Genomic DNA, 23,957 nt, shown 5'->3' on the forward strand with positions numbered 1-23,957 from the left:
CTCGGCAGAAGAAAGAGAAGAAGAGAAGGGGACGGGGGCGTAGGAGAGAGAAAGCAAAGTAAAATATGGGAAAGGAGAGCAGTGGTGTCTTACTCAGGTCTTGTTTTCCTTCTCATCTGCAGGGAGGGGGGGCACATGTGGAGTGAGAAGACCAGATTCCCACCAAGCGAGAGGCCCCAGGGGTCTGCGGACTGCGGCTGAGGACACCCTGACAGAAAGCAGAGGCCGCATATCTCCCAGGAGGAAGTGAGTTTGTGTGTGTGTGTGTGGGTGTGTGTGTACATGTGTAGCGATGGTGGTGGCGGGGGTGGGAGTTCAGAGGAAGCTGCTGCCCACCCCACAACACCCCCAGTCGTGCATATCATCCACAAGTGCAGTGGCTGAGCTGTACTGGGAACGCAGAAACACCCGTCTTCTCACCGCTGCTTCTGAATAATAATGAGGTCACATGGCTGTAAGGTCTCTGTGCACGCTCAACTCAACCTTTTTCCCCTGGAGGCTGACCAGTGTGTGTGTGTGAGTGTGTGTGTGTGTGTGTGTGTGTGTGTGTGTGTGTGTGTGTGTGTGTGGTGTGTGTGTGTGTGTGTGTGTGTGTGTGTGTGTGTGTGTGTGTGTGTGTGTGTGTGTGTGTGCGTGCGTGCGTGCGTGCGTGTGTGTGTGTGTGTGTGTGTGTGTGTGGCCAAGCATTACTATGGGGACCTACATCTGTTTACATAGTCATGTGTGGGGACTCGCCTCCCTTATGGGGACAAATTGGAGGTCCCCATGAGGGGAATCATTAATTGTAGGGTGAAGACTTGGTTAGGTTTAGGTTTAGGATTAGGGTAAGGGTTAGGCATGTGTTGGTTGAGGTTAAGGTTAGGATAAGTTTCCAGGAAATGCATGTAAGTCAATGTAATGTCCCCTGAAGTGGTGTGTGTGTGTGTGTGTGTGTGTGTGTGTGTGTGTGTGTGTGTGTGTGTGTGTGTGTGTGTGTGTGTGTGTGTGTGTGTGTGTGTGTGTGTGTGTGTGTGTTGTGTGTGTGTGTGTGTGTGTGTGTGTGTGTGTGTGTGTGTGTGTGTGTGTGTGTGAGAGAGAGAGATTACTAGGCTTGAGGTCATACTATACATAACTTCCTAGTCTGCGTAGAATACTCAACCTGACATTCAACATCATGGCTGCTGGATTTGTCAGAGACATCATCTTATCACGAGTTAAGAAAAACTCACCTTTTATCAGTTTTGTGACAAAGCATTGTCCTGTTTATTGGGTTTAAAAAAAGATGTAGTTTATAGGAAGTGAGACAATTTCTCAAGAAAAAAGTTCTGTTCATGCAGAAAGTTTGGAATACACATTTATATGTTGAAGTAATGTTGATCCTTAACATTTCCCTATGAAGTCTTCCTTCTTTTGTATTTGTCCTTTTTTTATTCTAATTTATTATTTATATTTTCAAAATAGCAACAAATGTATCAATTGGAAGAAAAAGCTGGAAATTACTCAGAGTTAGTATAAAAGGCTCATTTTCATTTGTTGTACATGCTGGATTAAAAAATTGGATCCTGAAATAAAACGTAATGACAACCATTATAGAGTAAAATAAATAATATGTAACATACAAAGATAAAGAACAAAGGCAATGGAGTAAACACTCGCCAGTGAATATCCTCTTATCTGTTGCAATCCACTTTTTCACATTGCTAACGTCTTTCTTTTCCCTCAACAATGATTGCAGTGCCACGCCAAAGTCTAAATGTTATCATAACAGTTTCATCAGACTGTAAAGTCTGAAGCATCACGCCACACCTTCAGTAGCAGAGGGGCTATGCTGAGTCCCTTTTAATTCAAGTCCCCCAGTATTTGTGTTTGGGTGTCCGGTTCCCAAAGAAAGGGGTCAGGAGGAGATCTGCTTCATGTCAACTGGCAGTGTAGCACTTGGCTCGGGGGTTATCAGGCTCTCTGTATCAGCCTGTGGTCAGAACATGGACCCCTCCTTCCTGGAGGAAACCCTCCGAACCAGCGTGCCGACAGCTGGAGGAGAGAGAGAAGAGGAAGGAAGAGGATTGGGAGAGGGAAGAGACTTCAGGAAATGACAATGTGTGTGAGGAGATAAGCCCCTGGGGGAGGACTGGGGGCTACAAGACTTCAGGCTCAGTGCTCGGACCTGACACTGACCCCCATGACCCCGCCCAGCCAGGTCTTTGCCAAGTGAGAAGACAACACTTACAGTATCTGATTTATACTGTAGATTATATTAGATTACATATACATCTGATATTTTGTATATATTGATTGTTGTGCATTTATAGGTCTTAATGTGTGCATATGTATAAATGTGTCTTTTGATTGTGTATATACAGTATAGGTATATACATATTTGCATACATCTTTTTATATTTGTTTTTGTAATTTACAGAATTAGACACTTAATAATGTTGACTGTATTACTTGTTTGAATACAATATGTGAACACTATGTAATTTAATACGACATGACAATATGTAAATTGTTCACACGTGTATGTATTATTAATTTTGTATTTATATGATGTGGGTTATTGGAGGAACATCTCTTGCAAATTGTTCAATATATAGAAATACATTCTAATCAAATCTAATCAAATGAGCAATGAAAATACTTTCTTGTTACAATGCTAAAACATAAAAAGGAAATGTATACGTATTCTTTATTGTGTTATAAAATTAGTGATTATTACTTTTCATATTTACTAATGAAGTTGGCTGGGAGGAGCTGCTGTTTTGAGAAGGAAATGTGTCCCCTTCTTCACCTCTACGCTTCTGAAAACCATTATACCCCATTACCTATCATTTTTCTTCTTTTCTTTTATCCTATGATCATTTTGAATGTAATAACAAAACATACTCATCGTGTATACATGTATCCAGTTCAGAAAAAAAGTATAAGAGAAACAAAAAATTGCTGTCATCAAATAATATGATTCAATCTGGACTTATGCAGATATATACAGTAGAGTGGCAGTCAACAAAAAAATACACAACACACACACACGCACGCACACACACAAACACACACACACACACACACACACATACCATGTATACATCACTTCAGGGGACATTACATTGACTAACATGCATTTCCTAGAGACTTATCCTAACCTTAACCATAACCAACACATGCCTAACCCTTACCCTAACCCTAACCCTAACCAAGTCTTCACCCTAAAATTAATGATTCCCCTCATGGGGACCTCCATTTTGTCCCCATAAGGGAGGCGAGTCCCCACACATGACTATGTAAACAGGTTTAGGTCCCCACAATGCTAGGCCGCATGCACGCGCACACACACACACATACACTGAAAAGGTGATTATATTCACTATGAGTGCCTTCCATACCCTTGTGACCCAACTCAACCAACCCATTGTGATCACACAATAATATGACAATATTTTAAACAATGACAAACACCAACATACTGTATGAACCAACCCTACTAGATATGAAACGATTTTCACCAATGTGTTAGATTCGTAGCTCCGACAATACATTTCAACAATAAATCGGCATGAAATCACAGCACTGTATGTCACACTTTGATTGTCCAGAGATCTACTCCATCTGGATTATAATTCTATAATATAATAGTTCTGACAAAGACACACAAGACATGGTGAACGTGCACAGAGAAAGACAATAGTTAAAGTCTCCTGTATGGGAGTCTGTAAAGGTGCCCATCTCAGGATATCCACTTCACCTGGACAGCTGTAATGCTTCTACAGATTGTAAGTACACAAAGGTCAAGACAGGCTAAACACAGAGAGCTGAGGGAGAGAGGGAGAGAGAGAGGGGGGATGTAAACCGAGTCAGGCACACACATATGCACTTCATATAGTACAATAGCTAGATACTACAGTTCTTACCTAATCAAACTAACACAACATAGGTTAAGTGAAGCTGAGGGCCAAAAGAGCACGACTTAAAATAAAAATACGTGATAAAAGAAGAGTGACAGAAAGTGGGAATCTGAAATGGAGGCACAGATGCAGAGAAAGGGTGTCTGTACGCGCAGTTTCATTCTGCAAGAATACTGCCAGCAGTTTTTGATGAGGGGGCTTCAGATGAAGCGGAGCGAAGTGAGCCCCAAAGCCGAGGCTAAGTGAGCAGATTAGAGGACCGCACAGTGGTATCACTCTCCTGCTGCATTTGCTCTCACACTGACAAAGGTCAAACCCGTGCTACATCCACACAGACTGCAGTTTGTACACACACAAACACTGTCACCGTATACACAGTCTTATAAAACACAGACAAAGATAATGAAGGAAACAGCAGCATCAATTTGAGCCTGATGAAAAAGCTCACGGCCTGATCTGATGGAACATGAGGTGACATGTAGACACCTTTCCTGCTTTCTGCCATTGAAGGAACAGCTTATATATAAGAAGTGCAATTCCTTTGCGTGTGTGCTCATCTTTTTCTTATTTTTTGCTACTATAATTGAACCTGTTTCAGTGACTGAGAGGGCTTCTGATCCCCTTCAAACCATCAGAGGTTCTGTCACCAACATTTCCTCCTCTCCTGAAATCATTGTGCTATTAGCAGGTTTCCCCTTTGTTGAGTTAACAAGAAGTGTAAGCATTCATTTGTTGTATATGTTGAATCCCAAGACATAGAGGTAGTGAAATGCCACTATGTCTGACTAATATCTACAGCAAACATTTTGTGTTTTTGCTTCACGAACAACAAAATAGTGAAAAGTCTGTCGGTCAATAAACTAACTTGCATTATAACAGCCAAACACTGACCGACCACTACATAGCAGACAGCAACAACAACAACAACAACAACAACAACAACAACAACAACAACAACAGTCATACTCATATTTATATCATCTTAAACATGAGCATCTTGTACTATCAATCTGTGAAATACTGATAGCCCAAGGTGGAGGGGATCAATTTTGATCATATCTGATAACTTCTGCCATGACCTTATTGATTATTGCTACCCTAAAATGGAGCAGTTATCCCTCAGAAAAGTACTAATTGGCCCATTGGACCCCCTCTTAAACATTAAAACAGTGATGTTGTGTTGGTTATAAATCATAACTGAGTGGAAGAAGAATTGACAACAATAACAATTGAAATATATTCATACAAGATGGTACATCATTCCAATATAAAATCTATACATGTTTCTATATAAATACATTTACCCATGCATTATACTCAGATATGGCAGTCTAGTCAACAGACCCTCATTTTATTGCTACATTATTACGATAGTGTGACCTTTAAGATATGTATTACTCTTTGCTGAGGTGCAACTGTTTTCTTAAGTCACATATGTAATGTGCATTTATATTTTATAAAAAGCACTAAAACAAGTGTTATTATTTGTTCTCATTTTTGCTTCTCTTGGGCAAAACACTCACTCTACTTTGTCACTGACGCGCACTTCACTCTGTGTTTTTATTTTATTTTTATTTAGCCTAAAGGTAACACCATATGTTTACTCTCAACACCTTGGGGTGACACCGCTGTGTTTGCAGCGTGGAATTGAAGCCGTGCTAAAGAGCTGTTTTACAGCCCTCTCAGACGTCGCCTTTGTCAATTTGTTTTCCCACATGCAATGTCAACACAACACTTGTTGAAGGGCCCTCATTCACCATATGTTTATAGGAATGCTGTCACCCCTCCTCGCTCCACCCATGGACCACTTCTCTGTCCATATTTTACCCCTTATCCTTCTCAGAATAAATATCCTTGAGATAAATAGAAGGCATTCTAGATATCGTAACCTCAAAATGGAAAACATCTTGAACTGAGCAGGAAAGACGATCCTAAAAGGAGCCAAGTTACATTTCAAGGATACTGCCCCTTATTTAGAGGTTTTCGTCCGTGTTACAGCGGAGCAGGGGGCCTGGTGGAGATTTGATCCAGTCCTCTTGCTTTCTCCAAAGTAAGCTTGACAATCTGCAAATCAGAAATTAGCCCTAACAAGGCATAGTTGAAACAAAAGTGTGTGTTATTTTCTGTAATCTGATGATGTATTGGCCATGGGGGCCAAGGTCAGGGTTCACTCAGCAACCATGTACTAAGCTCGTTCACATTAACCAGTGAAAAGGCTAATCAAACGTATATGATTTCACCCTCTGTACAGTTAACAGGACCTTTTGATGTTGGCAACCATGTAACATCTGCTTTTAAGTTGGACGGATTGAGGGAGCCCCATTCTTTTTTCCTTGTCCTGAGGTAAGAAAAAAACTTTTCTCAGGCCTGCTCATAGAGCTGGGTACTGGGGAAAATGAGAATCAAAGGGAAATAAAATAACCGTGTCCAATTGGAAATCAAACTGATGAGGCATTACAGGGAGCAAGAAGTATAATATCATGTTGATTGACACTGGATTTTATAAGTGCTTTCTGCTCAGAATAAACACATTTTCCTTTTCGTTTTACATCCTTAAGAGTGAAACATGCAGGGAATATTTTTTCAATACTTCCAGATGCTATGAAAGTCATTTATCAGCAGAATATATAACTGGAAAAAGTCAATTCAGTGACTGTGTTATAGTCACTGTTTGTATAACTAGTCTTTGGGATAAAGGAAGTAGGTCGAGTCATATCGTATCACTCTGGTTGCTGAGCTTGTCAAACTTCTGTGTAGAAACCAAACCCATCTATGGTTCAGGATGGAGCAGAAGTGTCAGGATTTTTCCGTGGACAAGGAAATATACCATCATTAGCTCTGCAGCCTGACACAATGTGGCTGCAGAGGATCTGAAGACAAAGACAAATGTTGCGGGCAAAAATAGTTTTAGCTGCATCTGGATCGAGTTGGGAGTCGACCATGGGGGGACCTCCACTGGCTATGCAGCAAATGAGGAACAGAGGGGCCGAACGATTGAACTGTCATTGGCAGAATTGCGATTTCCATCCTATCGGGGGCTCTGGTTGAGACTCGGGGGGCCTGGGTATCCATAAAGCTTACAAAGAATCTGTCTGGTGCTGAGCTGGCACACTTACTTGGACATGAAATCAATCAACCCAGAGCTAAGTGATGATGACTAACAATTGGTTGTTTTTTCTTTACCAGGATGTACAATCAAAACAAAAGAATGTGCCTACTTTAATAGAAGATAGACTTTCACTTTAAGTGTAATACAAACCTAATTCACTTCACTACATAACTTTTTCCCCCTCTCTAGCCTTGACCTATGGGAGAAAAATCAAAGTGGATACGCGAGGGCTTTAGGAAGAGAATGTTTCTCAACATCGCATCGGGCCTCTGAACTTTCAACTGAACTTCAAGCATGTTTTAATGCTATATTGATGTGATCGAAATTGACACTGCTATGTTACGAGAGAAAAGTGAGCTGCTCAGCATTCTCCATACACACACTCAATGCACACACACGCACAACCCACTGAAACGTTCACGGTCCAAGCTCACCGCCAGGAAACGAGGAGAAAAAATCCCAAACAATCTTTTTTTTCTTAAAGAAGAAGAGCAAATCTAACTGTCAGCTCAGTGAGGATTATTCCACCACGGTTGGCTCCCCAACTTCCCCACCGTAATCCACCCGAAAAACTCTTGGTGAAGCCTTTCAAAACAATTTATGCAAACAAACATCAAGCACAGCTATTTGTATTGGCACCGCTCTGCAGTAAACCAGACTGAACCAGGACCAGATGGGGCCGGGCCTTTCTGTCGCCGCGTGGTGCAACACTCAAGGCAGCTCGGCAGACACGCTTAACGCCGAGCACTGTCTTCTGTAATGGAGAGTGTTTCAATATTTAGACCACTTCTCATCACATTCCCCACTGCTGGGTGTATATGTGTATTTGTGTGGTGGCTTGCCACGAGGGCACATACAACCACAAAACCATATTACAACCATTTATGTATAGTGTTGTCATTTTATTCACAAATCTGTATTTGTTTCCAGTGTATATTCTTGAGATATGGATCAGAATACACTGTTTATCGTCCTCATACCCATATATTAATATGGAATAATTCATATATACAGTATAGTATACAGTACAGTTTATCCTCTAAAGTATGTACAGTATATCCTATACAGTAAGTAATCTTACATTTTGTTGCATCTTAGTCTATTTTATATGTACATATTATTCTTATTCCTGCAACTTACTTACACTGTTTTTTTTCTATTGAACTGTTTTATTGCACTATTTTATGTATTTTACTTTTATGTTAATTATGATGCATTGTTGGATGAGCCATAGACTGGAGATTTCATTGCCAAAATTACGCTGTAGCTATTAAGTCTTTAATAGACTATTATCCATACACACTCTGCTGCTGGTGTCCTTCACATCTCATAGTTGGGGATCATTTCCTACTCCACTCAACTCTTGACCCCGCATAATGGCTGAATTACAAGACTATATATTGAATGTTGATAACCAGCTGCTTATAGCTCAAAGCTGCCCTGCATAACATACAAGTTCCCCTGCCCAGAAAATATGGCTAAAGATGAGAGAAAAGATGCCGATACATACCATGACCCGCGTGGTGTTGACAGCGGTGGCTGTGCTGTGGCCGGTAATTGGGCTGACAGTAATAGGAACTGTCTTTCTGTCTCTGCGGGCCCTCGGGATGGGCCACAATGCTGCCGTGGATTTAGCAGCTGCAGTCAGATGGAAACCATGTAACTGCAATTTTCCTCGTCTTTTCTTTTTCTTCCTGCGTTTGAACGCTGACATGATCATTTATGAGTTGAGTGAATTTCGTGACCCTAGGGCCCTTGAAACCTGGTCAACCGCCAACATGCGATTTCAGAAATACATGGTTGTCAATGAGAAAATGAGCCCTCCATTCGTCATTCCAGAGGAAACTGTTTTTTTGCAGATGCATATTTACCCGACAACGGCGTTTTGTTGCTGCTGGCCTTGAGGGAAAGTTCGTTTTAAAGTCAGCATCCATCTTGGCGAAGACCACACATACACAAACACAGGCATAGTAGCAATGAAGTAGCCACACAGACTTCCTTATTGCCGGATGACTGAAAATACACACTTTTGATCATATTCGGATCCAAACTTGGACGTTAATTCACAAGGAGACGCAGATCAACGCAACGCCACCGCAGGAGCTTTGACACACCGAGGAAAGTCATATACACACACCCCTTGCCAACAAGAACACACATAGACAAAGAGCCCAAGGCCCCGGGATGAAAGACGGCACGCGGATCCCCACATCTTATGATCGACCCACAACCCACCCGTCCACGCACAAACATCTCCAGACACCCCGGGGAGAAAACCGACACACATTCATCCCACTGTCTCTCTATCTGTCTTACACACACCTGCAGTGAGCCAGGCTCTCGCTCCATAAGCAGTTATTTCCCAGAGTCACTGCCAGCACTCTCTCCCTCGCTCAGTGACAAGCTACAAATCCCTGACACCCCCACTGATGATAGCTTTACAGTAGAGCCTCAAGGGGACTCTGCCAGCCAGCACACAAACAACACACACTTGCCTATTTCTCTGTCTGTCTCTCTCTCTCCCTCTCCCAGGAGCCCCAGGGGCCTCTGGGATACGCGTCTCCCAACACAAAATGCCTAGGGTTTGTTTGAGTTAAACATCTGACGATCAAAGGGTGCAAAGGAAACACCAATGATGCACGTCCATTACTGTGCAGATCCTGGTTTCAATTGTGGAAGACAGAACCACACAAATGTAAGTGTAATTATAATCTGTCATGATACACAATGTTTTAAAGAAAAGCGAGATACCAATCAAGTACTTAAACAGCAATCACATTTGTATTGCCATCAGTTGTTGTAATTTTTTTCTCCAGATCGGATTGATTTATTGAGACAAGTCATGATGTCATTCCCTCCCTATCTCTTATTTCTCTGTGAGATGAAGATTTAATTTGTAATTATTCAACAGCCCTGTGGATGTTTGCTCTGGTGTTAACCGGCCACTACTGTGACCACATTGCTCTATTATTTCTCATTACAATATTCATTACTTTTTTTTCCATTTTGGATAATTTTATTGTGCTCTTCATGAGGGGAAGTTTGTATGCAATGTGTGTGTGTGTGTGTGTGTGTGTGTGTGTGTGTGTGTGTGTGTGTGTGTGTGTGTATGTGTGTGTGTGTGTGTGTGTGTGTGTGTGTGTGTGTGTGTGTGTGTGTGTGTGTGTGTGTGTGTGTGTGTGTGTGTGTGTGTGTGTAATAATTCCAGTGCCTTGGATTTATTGCCATATACCAATTTGGCTTTAATGAGATCACACACCTCCAGGTAGGTGCAGCTTCATCCCCAGCCTCGGCTCAGGCTTCTGCCTCCGTCTCTCCGTCTGCATGCCCTTATTACCATTTCATACACTCCACCTCCACTGCTACCCCCATCTGATGAAAAACCAGAAAGGCTTTGTGTGGTTCATTAAGTCAGCATAGGAAATGTATTAAGTAGAAGAAGGCTGGGAGCTATTGAGTGTTGACTTAACCTTTCCAGTTTTTCCCCTTTCTTGTTCCACCCAGTGATGATTCTAATAGAGGATGCGTGCATTACTCAGTCTCATTAGTAACCGCACGGACCCGTTAGAACAAGATATAACGGTGTTTGGACTTGCTTATTCTTAAAAAACATGTACTATACGGGTGAATGCCTGTCTGCTAGTCGTTAGATGTTCGTTTACATGACCAGTCGTGGGTCAAATTGTACGTCTACAGACTTTGTTGCAGCTTCTTTCAAGTAGAGGTACGGCCACTTTTTTATACCAAAAGAATGCAGGACGCTAAACATTAGAAATACATGTGAATTCACTTCTTGTACAACAATTCTAATGCTTTTTGGATTTGTTGAACTTTTTGGAACTCTTTGCGTGACTCTTTTAGTACTCCAAAGAAGATTATATATTATACACAGGAAAATGTTATATAAATGATACAGGATGTAAACCCAGGGTGGTCTGGGATAGGGGCTTGCACTATGATAGGGCCTGACAACCAGTGGTAGAAAAAGTATTCAGATAGTAGTAAAAGTCCTGCATTCAAAATCATACTTCGGTGAAAGTGCAAAAGTATTATTAGCTAAATCTACATATAATATAAAAAGTGTACATAACTATATTTATATATGTGACACTTCTAGATAATATTGTTGCATCAAGTAGCATTTTACTGTTTTAAAAACAAACAAAGTTCAGATTGCCTTTTGTGAAATATTTAAATAAATGGACTCTTTTGTGACTGTTAAAAGTAGCTAAAGCTGTTCAATAAATGAAGTGGAGTAAAATTATATTATCTCCCTTTCAAATGTAGTGGAGTAGAAGTATAAATTAGCATGACATTAAAATACTAAAGTAAAGTACAAGTACCTCAAAAGTGTACTTAAGTACAGTACCTCTGTTGATAACTGGAGGGTGGCTGCTACTGCACCTTAAAGAAGCTGCTATCTTTTAAAGGACCTTGCTCCTGTTGGGAGAGTAGCGCTTTACAGTATAGTACAGGACTTTGCCAAAAAAATAATAATGAAAAACAGAAAGAGGAATCACTAATTGGCTTTGTCAGCAAGTTTGTTACTAAAAAACAAAAACCTTGTAACAATGTGAGTACTAAGTAATCTGGACAAAACACTGTAAATGAAATGTCTCATCGTGGGGTTGTCACATATTTTAAAAGGAAGGGCACTGTGGTCAGTCTGCCATTACAATTAGTGTTCATTTTGGCCTGATTCAGGGAGATCTACGCTGACTGCTGGGCATGCATTATGCATGAGTCTGTCCGTATGCACTTGGGCCATCATGCATGCCCTTGTAGAAAAGCATCGACCACCAGTATGCAATTACATTTAGCTTGTTTCAACCTTCTCTGTGTGCACATTATCCTATAGAATAACACTTCAGGCATGAAAGTGTGCATTCCCCTTAGATAATAAGTCCTGATATCCATCAGTAGCATTAAATGGAAAGTTAAGACACTTATTGTTGCAAATGTGTTATTCTGATTTGAACTCTTGCCACTACATGTAAAACCGTGTCTCCATAATTGTGTGATTCAGATTTTTCAGATAAACTGAAGGATTAAGAGCAGGGACTGAAAAACAGATCCTACTTTAAACTCAATAAAAAATATAAAACCACACTGGATTATCTAAAAATGGCATTGTCACAAAGACAACACAGCGCTGTTTTTCTGATCTTATGAAAAGTAGATTGTTTTGCCAGTTTAGATATTAGGTCCAGAACACTGTATAGCCAAACACATTAAAGTGCCTTTTTGCGCTTTGTCCTCAGAATATTTAAATGTATGCCAAAAGAATACAAATGAAAATAGTTATATAATAATCACCTTGGCTTGCCTCTTTTAGTTGTAGATTTATTTAATTATTAGCCATTTGCACTGTCCCCTGTTTTGAGTGAGTTTTTGGAACTTAAAATATGTTATTGCAGCATATGCTTGGTTCTTTATTAGAATATTGGCGAGAATACTGGAATTGAACGTTGAAAGAATCAACAAGTTGATGAAAAAAACGTTTATAATACATTTCAGAAAAAAAAAATTCAAAAAAAATTCTTACACATAGGTTTTATACAGTTGGTAACATGGGGAATACTTGTATGCGTTGGGGACAAAGCAACAAGTTCCCTGCTATAACTTAGTTGCCTGTCAGAATAAGCACTTGTCATAAACAGAGCCGTGGTGTGCGTGTGTGAGAGAGAGTTGCTGTTGAACAAGTGTGTATTGCCCCGGCGCTTTCCAAAACCTGGACTCTGACCACTGTGTCCACTTTATCTTGGAGGTAAATCTCTTCACGGGAGATCTCCAACGCCTTCACGCGGCTCTTTAGCGCCCCTCTGAGAGGAAGCCCATAATAGCAGAAGCGTCTCCAAGGGATGACACGCCATACATCAGGTCGGCAGGGCACCGGGAAATGTGGCACAAGGTATCAGTCGTGACAACAGGAACCTTACACAGTCTTAGATAATCAGAAACAGGCAGATCGTATGACTGAGGAGGACTGATCATGAATGTCATTGTCAATACAAATATAGTGTGGATGGGAAATACGACACCCCCACCCCTTCCCTGTCGAAGCTCAACATCAAACGGGGAGGGGGCACAGCTTGTTTATGTTTATGGAAGAGAGGGAGAAAACTGGTGATGGTTGAGCTGCTGATCTAATAAGGCTTAAAATTATTTCTCGTTTCATTCACTGTGAGGCAGCATCATTCCTTACCCATCTTTCAAGTGAGCATCATTCAATTAAAATGCAATTCTCGTCGCCCCCTTCCACGGATATTTAATTAGACTGGAGAGCAGGGCTTCCACTGTCTTTTCTTTCCCCAGCATAGCTCTTCGGATTTCACCTCTAAGGCATATTTTCACTTTGTTACTCGTTGGTTAAACAAGGGCATGTATCCATTTGTTAATTGATACAATTACGCATTACGCGTAATGGTCACGTAGGTCTCCAGGCGCGCATCAATCACTGGTCTATTGACCTGCCAAAAACCCCTCTAACCGTTCCTGCTGGGACTGCCCCTCTCTAATAGAGAAAGATAGAAACATAATCGTCATTAACTCCGGGATGGACCTCTGGCCAGAGAGCGAGAGGCGAACATAGGTCGAGAAAAAGGAAAAAGAAGAAAGAAAGTAAAAAGTCTTACATGTGCTTCTTCAACCAGTTGTATTGGGTTAGATTGAAAATAAATATAACAGAAAATATTTGAAATCACAATATTTTTTTGTTTAAATGCTCAATTGATTCCTGTAAGGAAAAAGAAGAAAGAAAGTAAAGTCTTAAATGTGCTTCTTCAACCAGTTGTATTGGGGTAGATATTTAAATGCTTAATTGATTCCTGTTTGCATGGGTAAAACATTTCTGGTGCTGAACAAAATCGTAATATCTCACAAGAATGCCAAAAAATAAAAATGTCAAAGTCTCTTTTTCTAATTCATTTATCTTTACAAGGGGTTTCCTCATGTAACCCTGCTAAAATTCAATAACGTTGAACATAATGCAACTTTCCGGGACGTTATCTCAGCAAATATGTGAACAATTCCATTACAAAAGGGGAACAGGCTGTGTACAGTGCACCTTAAGAAAACCCTGCGTTGGATGTGATTGGCAAAGACATGATTCTAGCCTTAGTACCCTGCCGTTCCGGGATTACAGTGACGTCACGCTGATACCCTTGCATGGATGAATGCTAAAGAACTATAGAGCCACAAATAATAGCACAAGCAGAGTCCATATCTTGCAAGTCTTACGTTATCCTTTAAGCCTCCTTCAGCTAACACAACAACAATTTTTTTGTTGCACTTAATGACGCTTAATTTCATTTCTTATCGGGTCCTTTGGGGGGATTATTCATTCATATAAAACAATCTGCAGCTGGTGCCATCCTAAAGTCTCCCTCCTATGAGTGAAGTCATCTATTATTGAGCGAAAGGCCGTGCGTGGAAATGTGTGTAAGACGGTGGATTTGAAGTAGGAATTGGTTGCAATCGATCAAGGGTGAAGATTATTGCTCATGGTAACAAAAGAAGCAGCTATGTCTTTCTCGCAATTTGGATATCCTTACAATGCAACTTCACAGGTAAGCCTCTTTGCTTTTTATTTCTCTTAAGTGTTGTGTATGTACACACACACTATTGGCTTTTTTTCTGTGCGTATTTTCTTGTATTTTACTATAGTCAGAGCACCTTTTTCTCTGTAGGAAATAATAATGACTGAGTGACTGCTTTGACAGATATTTTCCTGTGGTGCTTTTGTTGTGGAACCAAATATCGATAGACACGCACCCGTGTCCAATTACACTGAATTATGAATGAACTCACGTGTTTTTCTGATGACAATAGAGATGAATGTCACCTATTGCTCACTACGAGGAGTAATTGGGCTGCACACATTCGCAAACTTTCTATTTGTATGGGAAGCGTGGGATGTTAAACACCGTGCATTATCTGGAGAGCTTTTAAAACTCAATTCGAGTGATTCATTTAGATTTTAAGACACTATGAGTGCGCCAAATGACAAGTTGGAATAAGTTCAACACGATCAGAGGACACAAGTTACTCTCAGCAAAAAAGTTGTCACCAAACTTTTATCTAGATAATATTTTTTATTTCCAGTACAATGTATATATTATATTCAAAAATGTAAAAAAATGTATGTACTTAGTTTACTTGTAAAGGGCTATCAGCTCAGATTGTTATCTTATTTTGATCCAATGATAAACCACATCACTTTCACGCACAGCTTTTAACATCTTAATATCCACTTATTTGTACGTGTACATGAAACATAACAATTAGATGGTATCCCTTATTGCACGTGCTCACAATGTAAACTACTTTCTCTCATCACATCATTCTCTAAAAAGTGACTTACCTTGAATGAAGGCAGGTTAAAAGTCAAGATAAGGACACCTGATCAGGATAATTAAACTTAAAGCACAATTTAACTCTTTTTATTTTATTAAAATGCTCAATTCTAAACTAACCGAGCAACTTGAATATTGATAAACAGATATCGTTATGCAGTGCATCACCCACAGTCACTTCAGAGTTGTCACAGGCATCCAGATAAGAGCAGAAACAGCCAATGACCATGTCTATCCACGATTCTCTTCATGCAGTTTTTCGTGTCGGCAAACCCCAGTACGACTTGCTGCGATTCGATTTCCAGGTCGGTCTCTGACGGGACAGCCGGCTCCCAGACTGCCGCCGCCGCCTCCTCCTTCTGCTGCCCGTCCTACGAGAACCGGATCCTGGCGAGCAGCCGGACGGAGCTGAACGCAGCGCTGGGGATGTACAGCTCTCCATACGCGGCAGCGGCTGCCGCCACCCAGAACTACGCCAACTACTTCCCCTACAGCTCCGACCCATCCGCTATCTACTCCACTCTGGTGGGCTCACTTCTGATGCGTAAAGGGGGAGGGTGGCTCAGGCTGATCGATCAACCGGGTTTTGTTCATCAATGTTCTTCCACAAACGTATCCGTCTTGACATGCCGTTTAATCCGGTGGTCTTATCTTCTTCCCCTTAAAAGCGAGTCTAAAATCCTGTCACTCAGGTGAGGGGAGGAAGTAGAAGCAATGGAGAGTAAAGTTGTATTACTGAAATGTCATTTTGTTATGATAAATATAAATCTACTATTGTTTCCTTGTTTGAAAATATTGGCTCAGGTGATTTTGGTAAATCAGCATTTAAAAATAATAAAATACATAACCCCTAGTTAACAATTGTTTAATTTGATTAAGTGAGATTTTAGAGTGGATAAAGGACTTGTGACTTGTTAATTGATATTTTTGCAGTGTAGCTGTAACTTTGCTTTTATTCTCTCTTATTCTAACACCTGGAGTTAGCGAGAAATGTGCTGGCCATTCAAATGTTGCGAATTGTACCTGAAAGAAGTGAAAAAAACATATAATTAAAAATGTTATTTATATATACATTCTAAGATTATTATTGCATATTTTGCTTCAAATGTACTTAAAAACAAACACATTTACGTCATGTAAAGCAATTAGTTTCACTCTTGGATAGTCTAATATTTGATTTAAGAGCTTACAAATAACAAATGTCTTTATAATTGAATGCTGAGAAATAATGAATGTTCCATTTCTATAACAACCTTTTTGTCTTTTACAGAATCCACAGTATGACATTAAGGACAGCACAGGCACTTTACACTCTGGCATCTCTCAAACTGCCGCTTACTATCCTTACGACCACTCACTGGGACAGTATCAATATGACAGGTACATTCTATGTTCATGTGTGTCCACTTTATGAAATATAAGTATAGCTGACCTGCCAAAAAGTATTCTTGCTCTGATTATTACAATCAGCCTTTCACAGGGGATATATGCTGCATTCAGATCAAAGGTCAGAGTGTAACTCAACACAGTTACCTGCATGCAGCGAAGCAGTATATATTTCAAACAGCAGGGAGTCGGATATAGGATGCCTGAGTGAATAGCCTTCACTTCCTCCACTAATGGCCACTTTCTGTGTGTTTTTCTGTGTCCTTTTTTCCAGATACGGGACAGTAGACTTTAATGGCTCAGCCAGAAGAAAGAACGCAACTCGTGAAACTACCAGCACCCTAAAAACATGGTTGTACGAGCACCGGAAGAACCCCTACCCCACTAAAGGAGAGAAGATCATGCTGGCCATCATCACCAAAATGACCCTCACACAAGTGTCCACCTGGTTCGCCAACGCCAGGAGGAGGCTAAAGAAGGAGAACAAGATGACCTGGTCACCAAAGAATAAGGCCAACGATGACAGGAAGGATGACTTTAACAAGAGCGAAGACTGTCTCACCAAAGGTAATTTGGGATCAAGTTTTGATTTCATTATTGGTAAACTAAAGCACTTGCACTATGTAAAGTGAAATACAGCTGCCAAATGTGGACAGAAAAAGTAACAAAAGAAGGTTCCAGAAAGAAAAAAGTTTATTTAAACATTTTATGAACAAACTATGTCTTTAAGAGTTTACCCAAACTTTTCAAATAATGTTCATTAACATCTATTTTCGTCCATGCAGACTCCAGTGATTGCAAGGAGGAGAAGGATCTGCGTCTGAGTGACCTGGAGGACATGGATGACGATGACTGTGAAAAGCTGGACAGCGACTGTGAAAAGGGGGCTGCGGACGAGCAGGACCTCCAGAGGGTCATGGCGCTATCCGGACCCCCCCAAAAGAGAGACTGCAGCTCCGAGCTCCACCTGAGTTTAACTAACAGCTTCCACACATTCCCCTGCGCCATCAAAGGTGTTACCAGCCTCCCCCCTCTTCCGTCTGACTTCCTGGATCCTGTTGGGTCCAAGGCACCTTCCTCAACGGGGGGAACGTTGTCCCTGTCTCACTTTGAAGCATCAGATAAGCCTCGGATTTGGTCTCTGGCTCGTACGGCGGCTTCGGGGGTCATTCTGAGCCCCCAGCACGGCTCGGAGCTGAGGACAGGCAACACAACCGGGGACTGCCAGCTCCAGAGCCCAAGGCTTACCGGCACTCTAACTGGACAGTGTGGGGGTATGAGAGGCCTCCATGAATCTGGCGGTGTCACCAATACTGAGAGCCCCTTTGCTGAGGGCTTATCCTTGCACTCTAAAGTCTATGGCACTGGCAGCTACAGTCACAAGGACCTCCAACTGCACTGTTCATCCTACTCTGCACTCCCAGACACATGTCAGTACTCCACTATTGAAGGTATGTCATCTCAAATCTACAATACCACATTAGAAGGGAGCACATTCTTTCATATTTGGATGTTTTCTGTGAAGTAGGCAGCAATTCAAGAGCATATCACCAAATGTGTGTTGCTGGATGAAAAGCACATTTAAGGTTAGCAAGTGAGGGGACATATTCTGTCAACTTGCACCTAAGGAGAGTTTCTTACATGTGGATATGCTTTTATTTGGGTGTGTAGGGTTCTCTGGTGACAAAGCAGAGACACAGTCGTCTGACCTCAGTGAAGCCTGCGGGACCGTGCAGGATGACAAGGTCACTGCGTTCAGACCAGTGATGAAGAGGTGAAGCAGGTGAGAGTCTGCACTGAACTGGAAGAAACCAGAGAGCACACACACAAACAAACACACACACACACACGGACATGGGGCACAAAACAACTGCATTAAACACTCACAGGTAAACAAGGACACATGGATACTCACTTTTCTTGCTAAAATGTAATTGAATTATATCAAAATATAATGATTGCAAGGTCAAAGTGAGTTTTCCTAATACCTGATGTCAAAAGTGAAAAAGGAAAAATATAAGAATTTCTTCTGCAATCAACTTGAAATGAAGTACCTTGTGATTAAGCATATATATTCATTTTTGGAGCTTATTTTTCTAATTTCTGCTGTATTTTTTTCACCTAGATTCCTGGATACTGTACCACAATAAATAATTGGACATTAATGAATATGCACTAAAGGACACACTGGCCGAGTGGTGGCCTCAATAAGACACATGTGAGCTACCTGCTGCTGCTGCTGCAGTCAAACTGTGGACGTAGCTATCATTTTGCACAACTTTGTTTTTATCGTGTAAAAGACTTTATGCAAAACAATTCTAGATGCAAAGGTATGGGAATGGCCGAATAAAAAACGGCCGAATTTGTGTATGGCAATCGTGTAGTGTAGCAAACCTATTTATTTATCTGTGTATTTATTATTTTGTAATGTTGTCTGTATATTATATGGCGTGTTTATCGGTTGAATTTGTCCCTTCTTTGAGTATTCGTTACATGTTGCGTTTTAATGTGGCTTCGTGTCATTTTGCCTGTTGTAAAAGAGACGGATTTTAGAGATGACCATATAAGGACCGGATCCCCTGTGTTGCGCGTGGACCTGGAGGATGTTTGTCATTGTGTTAACAAAATGTGAGCTTCTTCTGTGTTTGCCTATCATGGCATTTCTTTTCTAAGAATACATTTTTTTCCAAGAGCTTTCCTTGTCTGTGTCATGGTTATTTAGAGAGCCAATTAAAGGAGTTGCGGAAGTGCATTTGATCAAAGTTTAGCATCTTGACTGGCGCGCAGAGCCGCAGCGCCGAGGGAAGGTCATAATTCAGAGGAGGACGTGAGTGAAATCCACAAGTTGCGGAAGAAAGGGGGACATCATCCCTCCATTGTCAGCATCTAATCAGTAGTGGCATCGAACACTTTGTTACTGTTCAGGCCGGGCACCGAGGCAGGAACATAGGATGAATGCTGCTTTGTCCCCTGGGTAGCGAGCCGCTGCACTAACTTAACATTGTGTTAATTAAAAGGTCATTTGTAGGATCAAACGCGGCACAGAAATTCACATGGTCCATCAAAGTCCCTTTGATTTGACTGTTTTGCGTATAGTCCATCTCGTTATGGTGTATAACCTTGTGTTAATCTCCAGACAGCTGTAATAAGATGATCACTGTCGTCTATGATAGGAGAAGACGCTCAGAAAAACTTGTATCCTTATATTTCAAACTTTAAAAATGTATCAGTTTCGTAGCATACACACTAATTGCGGTGAGGATATTGATTTTGACGCACAATATTGCGCAACAATACAGCAAAAATCTAGTTTGACAAGCCTTGAAATGTATTAGGCTACTTTAAAAAGCAAATTCTGTAAAATACCGAGGAGTTGTGAACAACTTCTGAGCAAAGTGTTCCTTACATATTTTAATTTTTTTAAATCTTTTATTTTTAAATCAATAATTTCCCTGACCTTTCTGTTCCCTTTCTGACTTGATCTCCCGTTGTTATTCCTCAAACTAGAGCGTCATTGTGACATCAGCTGTAAATAGTCCACAGCCTGGCATAAAAGAAAAATGTCATTTGGGGCCATACTTAACTTGTGGGATTATGCTTGTAATAAAAGTATTTTCGGTATTAGGGCAATTCAGGCTGTATTCAGAGGCGCTGTGGTCAGCCTGTGTGTCCTTGGGTTGGCTGTCAGTACTGCAATACAGTAATATTTTAGGCTTACTTAGATTTTTTTCCAGTTCAATTTTGTCTATCTGTGCTAATCTGAAACCTAATAAATATGAGGGCTAAACAAATATATATATTATTAATATCGCCTAGGCCTACTTTCTAAGATCTGAATCTCACTGATTGATTATATCCTGTCATGAGCAAGAGGACACATTCAAACAATTGACATCCTTTACAGTTCATTACATGTTTTACTAAATGACTGGAAAACATAAAGATAAGGATAGAATTTTGAGCAAAATATGTTAAAGGAAACCGGTTCAGTCCATCTGATGTGAGGCAGAATGACAGCTCTTGGTGAGTCAGGCAGTTCTGTAACAGTCCGTCTGTTAATGACAAGCTGCTAACAAGGGGCCTCTCTCCTTCTCCTCCTCCCCCTCCTCATCAACTCTAATCGGTCATGACGCCTGATGCGATGCTCTTTACGTTAAAATGTAGGCTAGGTGTGTATCAAATATTTACAACCAAATTTAATTAAATCGTAGGCTGTAAAGAAAAGCTGCCTTTTGCTATTGGATGTAATGATGCATGCGCAATGGGATTACCACCATGGCAAAGTACCTGGGGGAAAGCATAGATAATGGCCATGATGGGCTCATATAGCAGCGTATGCCTGACGCAGCTAACAGGTCAATTAGTCGGTCCTATACAGTGTTTTACATATGGCTGAAGGAGCTGCGCAGAGCAGAACCAGTCAAGAGACAGGAAGCTGTGAGTGGACGCTGCCTGGATGCAATGGGTCAGAAAGCACCGATCATATTGTGAGAAAAACAACATTACATATAAGTGACCTAAAGTTAAATAAATAAGTGAAAGTGAATTGTGGTGGGGTTTTAGGTGGAAATAGGAAAAGGGGGAGAGGAAAAACACAAAACATCCTTAATCTGACATCTTTAATCTGAGGCGAGACTTGAAATCTGTGGCAAACTACAATGATAAAGGATAATCATTTCCTTAGGTAGCCTATATATGCACAACTGAGTCGCCCTAATACACGCTCTCCTCCTGGTAAATTACATTTTTCACCAGGGAGGGGGGGGGATGCCGGGTGCCGATGAGAGCATGTTCACATAATCCAAAACAGATTTTAGATAATCTGTGAATGAGGCACAAATATGCAACACAAAAAAAGAAAAACAAGCCCTGGTAAACATGAAGACTGGAATGGGTTTGACATTATTAATCTGTAACCATTCTTTATGTGTCTTAATAGAAAGACACATGCCCCCCCCCCCACTATTGTCCCGGGGCACTGATCTTTTTTTAGGCCAACGTGCCGTTTGCTGTGCTCTTTTCAAGTCAACGGCCAACTGACTGAGAAGTGACAGGTGTTCATTTAAAGTCAATGTTTGGGACACATAACACTCAATAAAATAACATATCAATATCATTCTAAACTAATTATACTCTTCACTCTTACTTTTCAAACAAAGATAAAACTCACATAATTCAATAACTTCAGAAACTTTATTTATATTTACCTTTTTATTATGTTGGTCATCCTTAAAATGTTATATTGTCGCTATGCACAAATGTTGTTTCAATCCCTCACACAAAACAGAAAATCAATTCTAAAATTGGAATTATGGCATTGAAAGAAAGTAACAGTTGTATTTAAGAAATTAAACATATGATCCATGCTTCCTTACAATATCAGATTCAACGGTTTGCTATATAATTACTTTGTTGTAGCTCAATTTCTTTAGAGTGAAGAGATTGATATTGAATTTCATTGATATACAATTGGGAGCAAAAACAAAAAAATCTACTGACAAATTGTTTTCTATTTATTTTGCTACTACACATCTTGTAAGGTGGTGTCAGCTTGCTCCTTATACTGTACAATTATCTAAACATGTCAAATATAGACGTACACAAATCAGATCCTTATGAGTCAGAGATAAGCTTGTACATCTTAAGTTTCATTGGAAGGATGTAGAAGCATCATATGTCTTGCATGTATTAATCTTGCATTGCCTCCTAATCAGGCTCTGAAGGGGCTGAGCCCAGTCTAACAATGACTGCTACTGTGGTATGTTGTGCAATATAATACTGTAGGTCAATGAGGGGTTAACTTCTGACAAAGCACTGTCAGGAACATCCATCACATGCACTTTACATTCAGGACCCCACTTAATGAGCATGTGCCTGCGACGTAAATGAATAGGAATTATTCTGATAGCAATGGCCTCGAATACGTATGAATGGGAGCCAAAACAACAACAACAACAACATCTCAAACAATAATTTGCCCTCTAGTCTGACAAAAGAGGCAGCATGGAGGTGCTATTTGATGTGTCCCACGCTGGGCCGCTAAGGCTCATAAAACAAAGTCTTTGTACCAGTGGCTCAGAGTTCAGATGAGGGGGACAATATACACACTTCATTACATTTTGTCAAAAGGCGCAATGAAATGTGTGTGGGACATTGTTCCTGTGCATGTCTCCCTCCATGGAATTTCTGATTGCCGATGTTGCTACAAGGTCTCTGCTAATGAGTTTTGTCAAAGACAATTATGATCTTGGTGGAATGGCCAGAGAAGGGAGTAAGTGTCCCCACCTTGACCCCAATGAACCAGGATGGAGCATGGCACCAAGTGATGGAAGTGTGTTTCCCAAGGCCTTGTTTATTGTGTAGACCTTATTCGTTTTAGACTCTTGAGCTCTGGCATGTTCAGAGTAGGAAAGACTTGTAACCAAAGTTTATTTTTGTCTACCAACTCTGTTCACTCACAGTCTGTTACTGCCTAATTGCAAATAGGGGGGCTAGCTCCTAGCTCAAGTGATACTACACTATACAAAGACTCCCCCTAGTACAGTGCTTTAAATCTTTGCTTTTTATGGCTTCTGCTGCTTGACAAACGACTCTCCTCTTGTGTCAATTCCACCGGTAAACCAAAGTGCAAGGTCACTGTTGGACCAACAACTGGAAGGGGTGCAAATGGTGCTCAGCGGATTATATAAGTGAAGATTACCATGTTTACGTTGAACATACGCTTAAATAAGCAGGTCAATAAGCCACCATCACATACTAAAAAGCTAACCCGAAAGGAGACACGATTCTTACTGCATGCCAGCTTCAGAGGAGCTTCCGTGTTTAGGGCCTGAATCCCCACATTGTACCCATGCCGTGCTAAACTGTGTACGCTCCGGTTTTCTTGTTTGTTCTTTTATGTTTGTGTGCTCGCCTGGCAGTTTTCTGTTGCTGACCTTAGGTTGGCGTCCCCACCATAGAATAATCTCCTGTGTCATTTTAATGCCCTTTAATAATCCCCTGCATCTCATTTTTAATCTCGCTGGCTCCTTCTGTTTTTCTTCCCCTTCATGTAGGGCATCTGTTGGCCTTTAACGTCTGCTGTTGAGTCTCCATTTGACTTTTAAACAGGGCGTATCGTGTCAAAGCCTGACCACAAAACAGTCAAAGATCTCACATTTTAAAGTCTCTACAAGCCATTACGCTAGAGTCAAAACACATTTTTAGTTATGACATATAATGCACAGTTCT

The 23,957-nt window shown here is 40.8% G+C and overlaps 1 protein-coding gene across 2 annotated transcripts; it reads left to right on the forward strand.

The window, feature by feature from the left end:
• Window positions 1-14,395: 14,395 nt before the first annotated feature.
• On the forward strand, window positions 14,396-19,524 carry irx6a (iroquois homeobox 6a). Of its 2 annotated transcripts, none has more exons than XM_034220872.1 (7): window positions 14,396-14,555; window positions 15,597-15,866; window positions 16,612-16,721; window positions 17,002-17,294; window positions 17,513-18,178; window positions 18,399-18,510; window positions 18,853-19,524. In XM_034220872.1, exons 1-6 carry the CDS (start codon window positions 14,490-14,492, stop codon window positions 18,503-18,505), a joined length of 1,512 nt encoding a protein of 503 aa, XP_034076763.1. In that variant the 5' UTR covers window positions 14,396-14,489; the 3' UTR covers window positions 18,506-18,510; window positions 18,853-19,524. The 2 variants fall into 2 exon arrangements, with proteins under 2 accessions (XP_034076763.1, XP_034076764.1); XM_034220873.1 differs by having other exon boundaries at window positions 14,417-14,555; window positions 15,647-15,866.
• Window positions 19,525-23,957: the final 4,433 nt, after the last annotated feature.

Source organism: Gymnodraco acuticeps, unplaced genomic scaffold (genome assembly GCF_902827175.1).
Source record: "Gymnodraco acuticeps unplaced genomic scaffold, fGymAcu1.1, whole genome shotgun sequence".
Taxonomy (NCBI): domain Eukaryota; kingdom Metazoa; phylum Chordata; class Actinopteri; order Perciformes; family Bathydraconidae; genus Gymnodraco; species Gymnodraco acuticeps.

Excerpts from the sequence above, each read along its gene's own strand:
- irx6a (XM_034220872.1), top strand. The coding sequence starts at position 14,490 with ATGGTAACAAAAGAAGCAGCTATGTCTTTCTCGCAATTTGGATATCCT. Across the intron at positions 14,556-15,596 it reads CTTACAATGCAACTTCACAG|TTTTTCGTGTCGGCAAACCC; the intron begins GTAAGCCTCTTT and ends CTCTTCATGCAG. Across the intron at positions 15,867-16,611 it reads CCGCTATCTACTCCACTCTG|AATCCACAGTATGACATTAA; the intron begins GTGGGCTCACTT and ends TGTCTTTTACAG.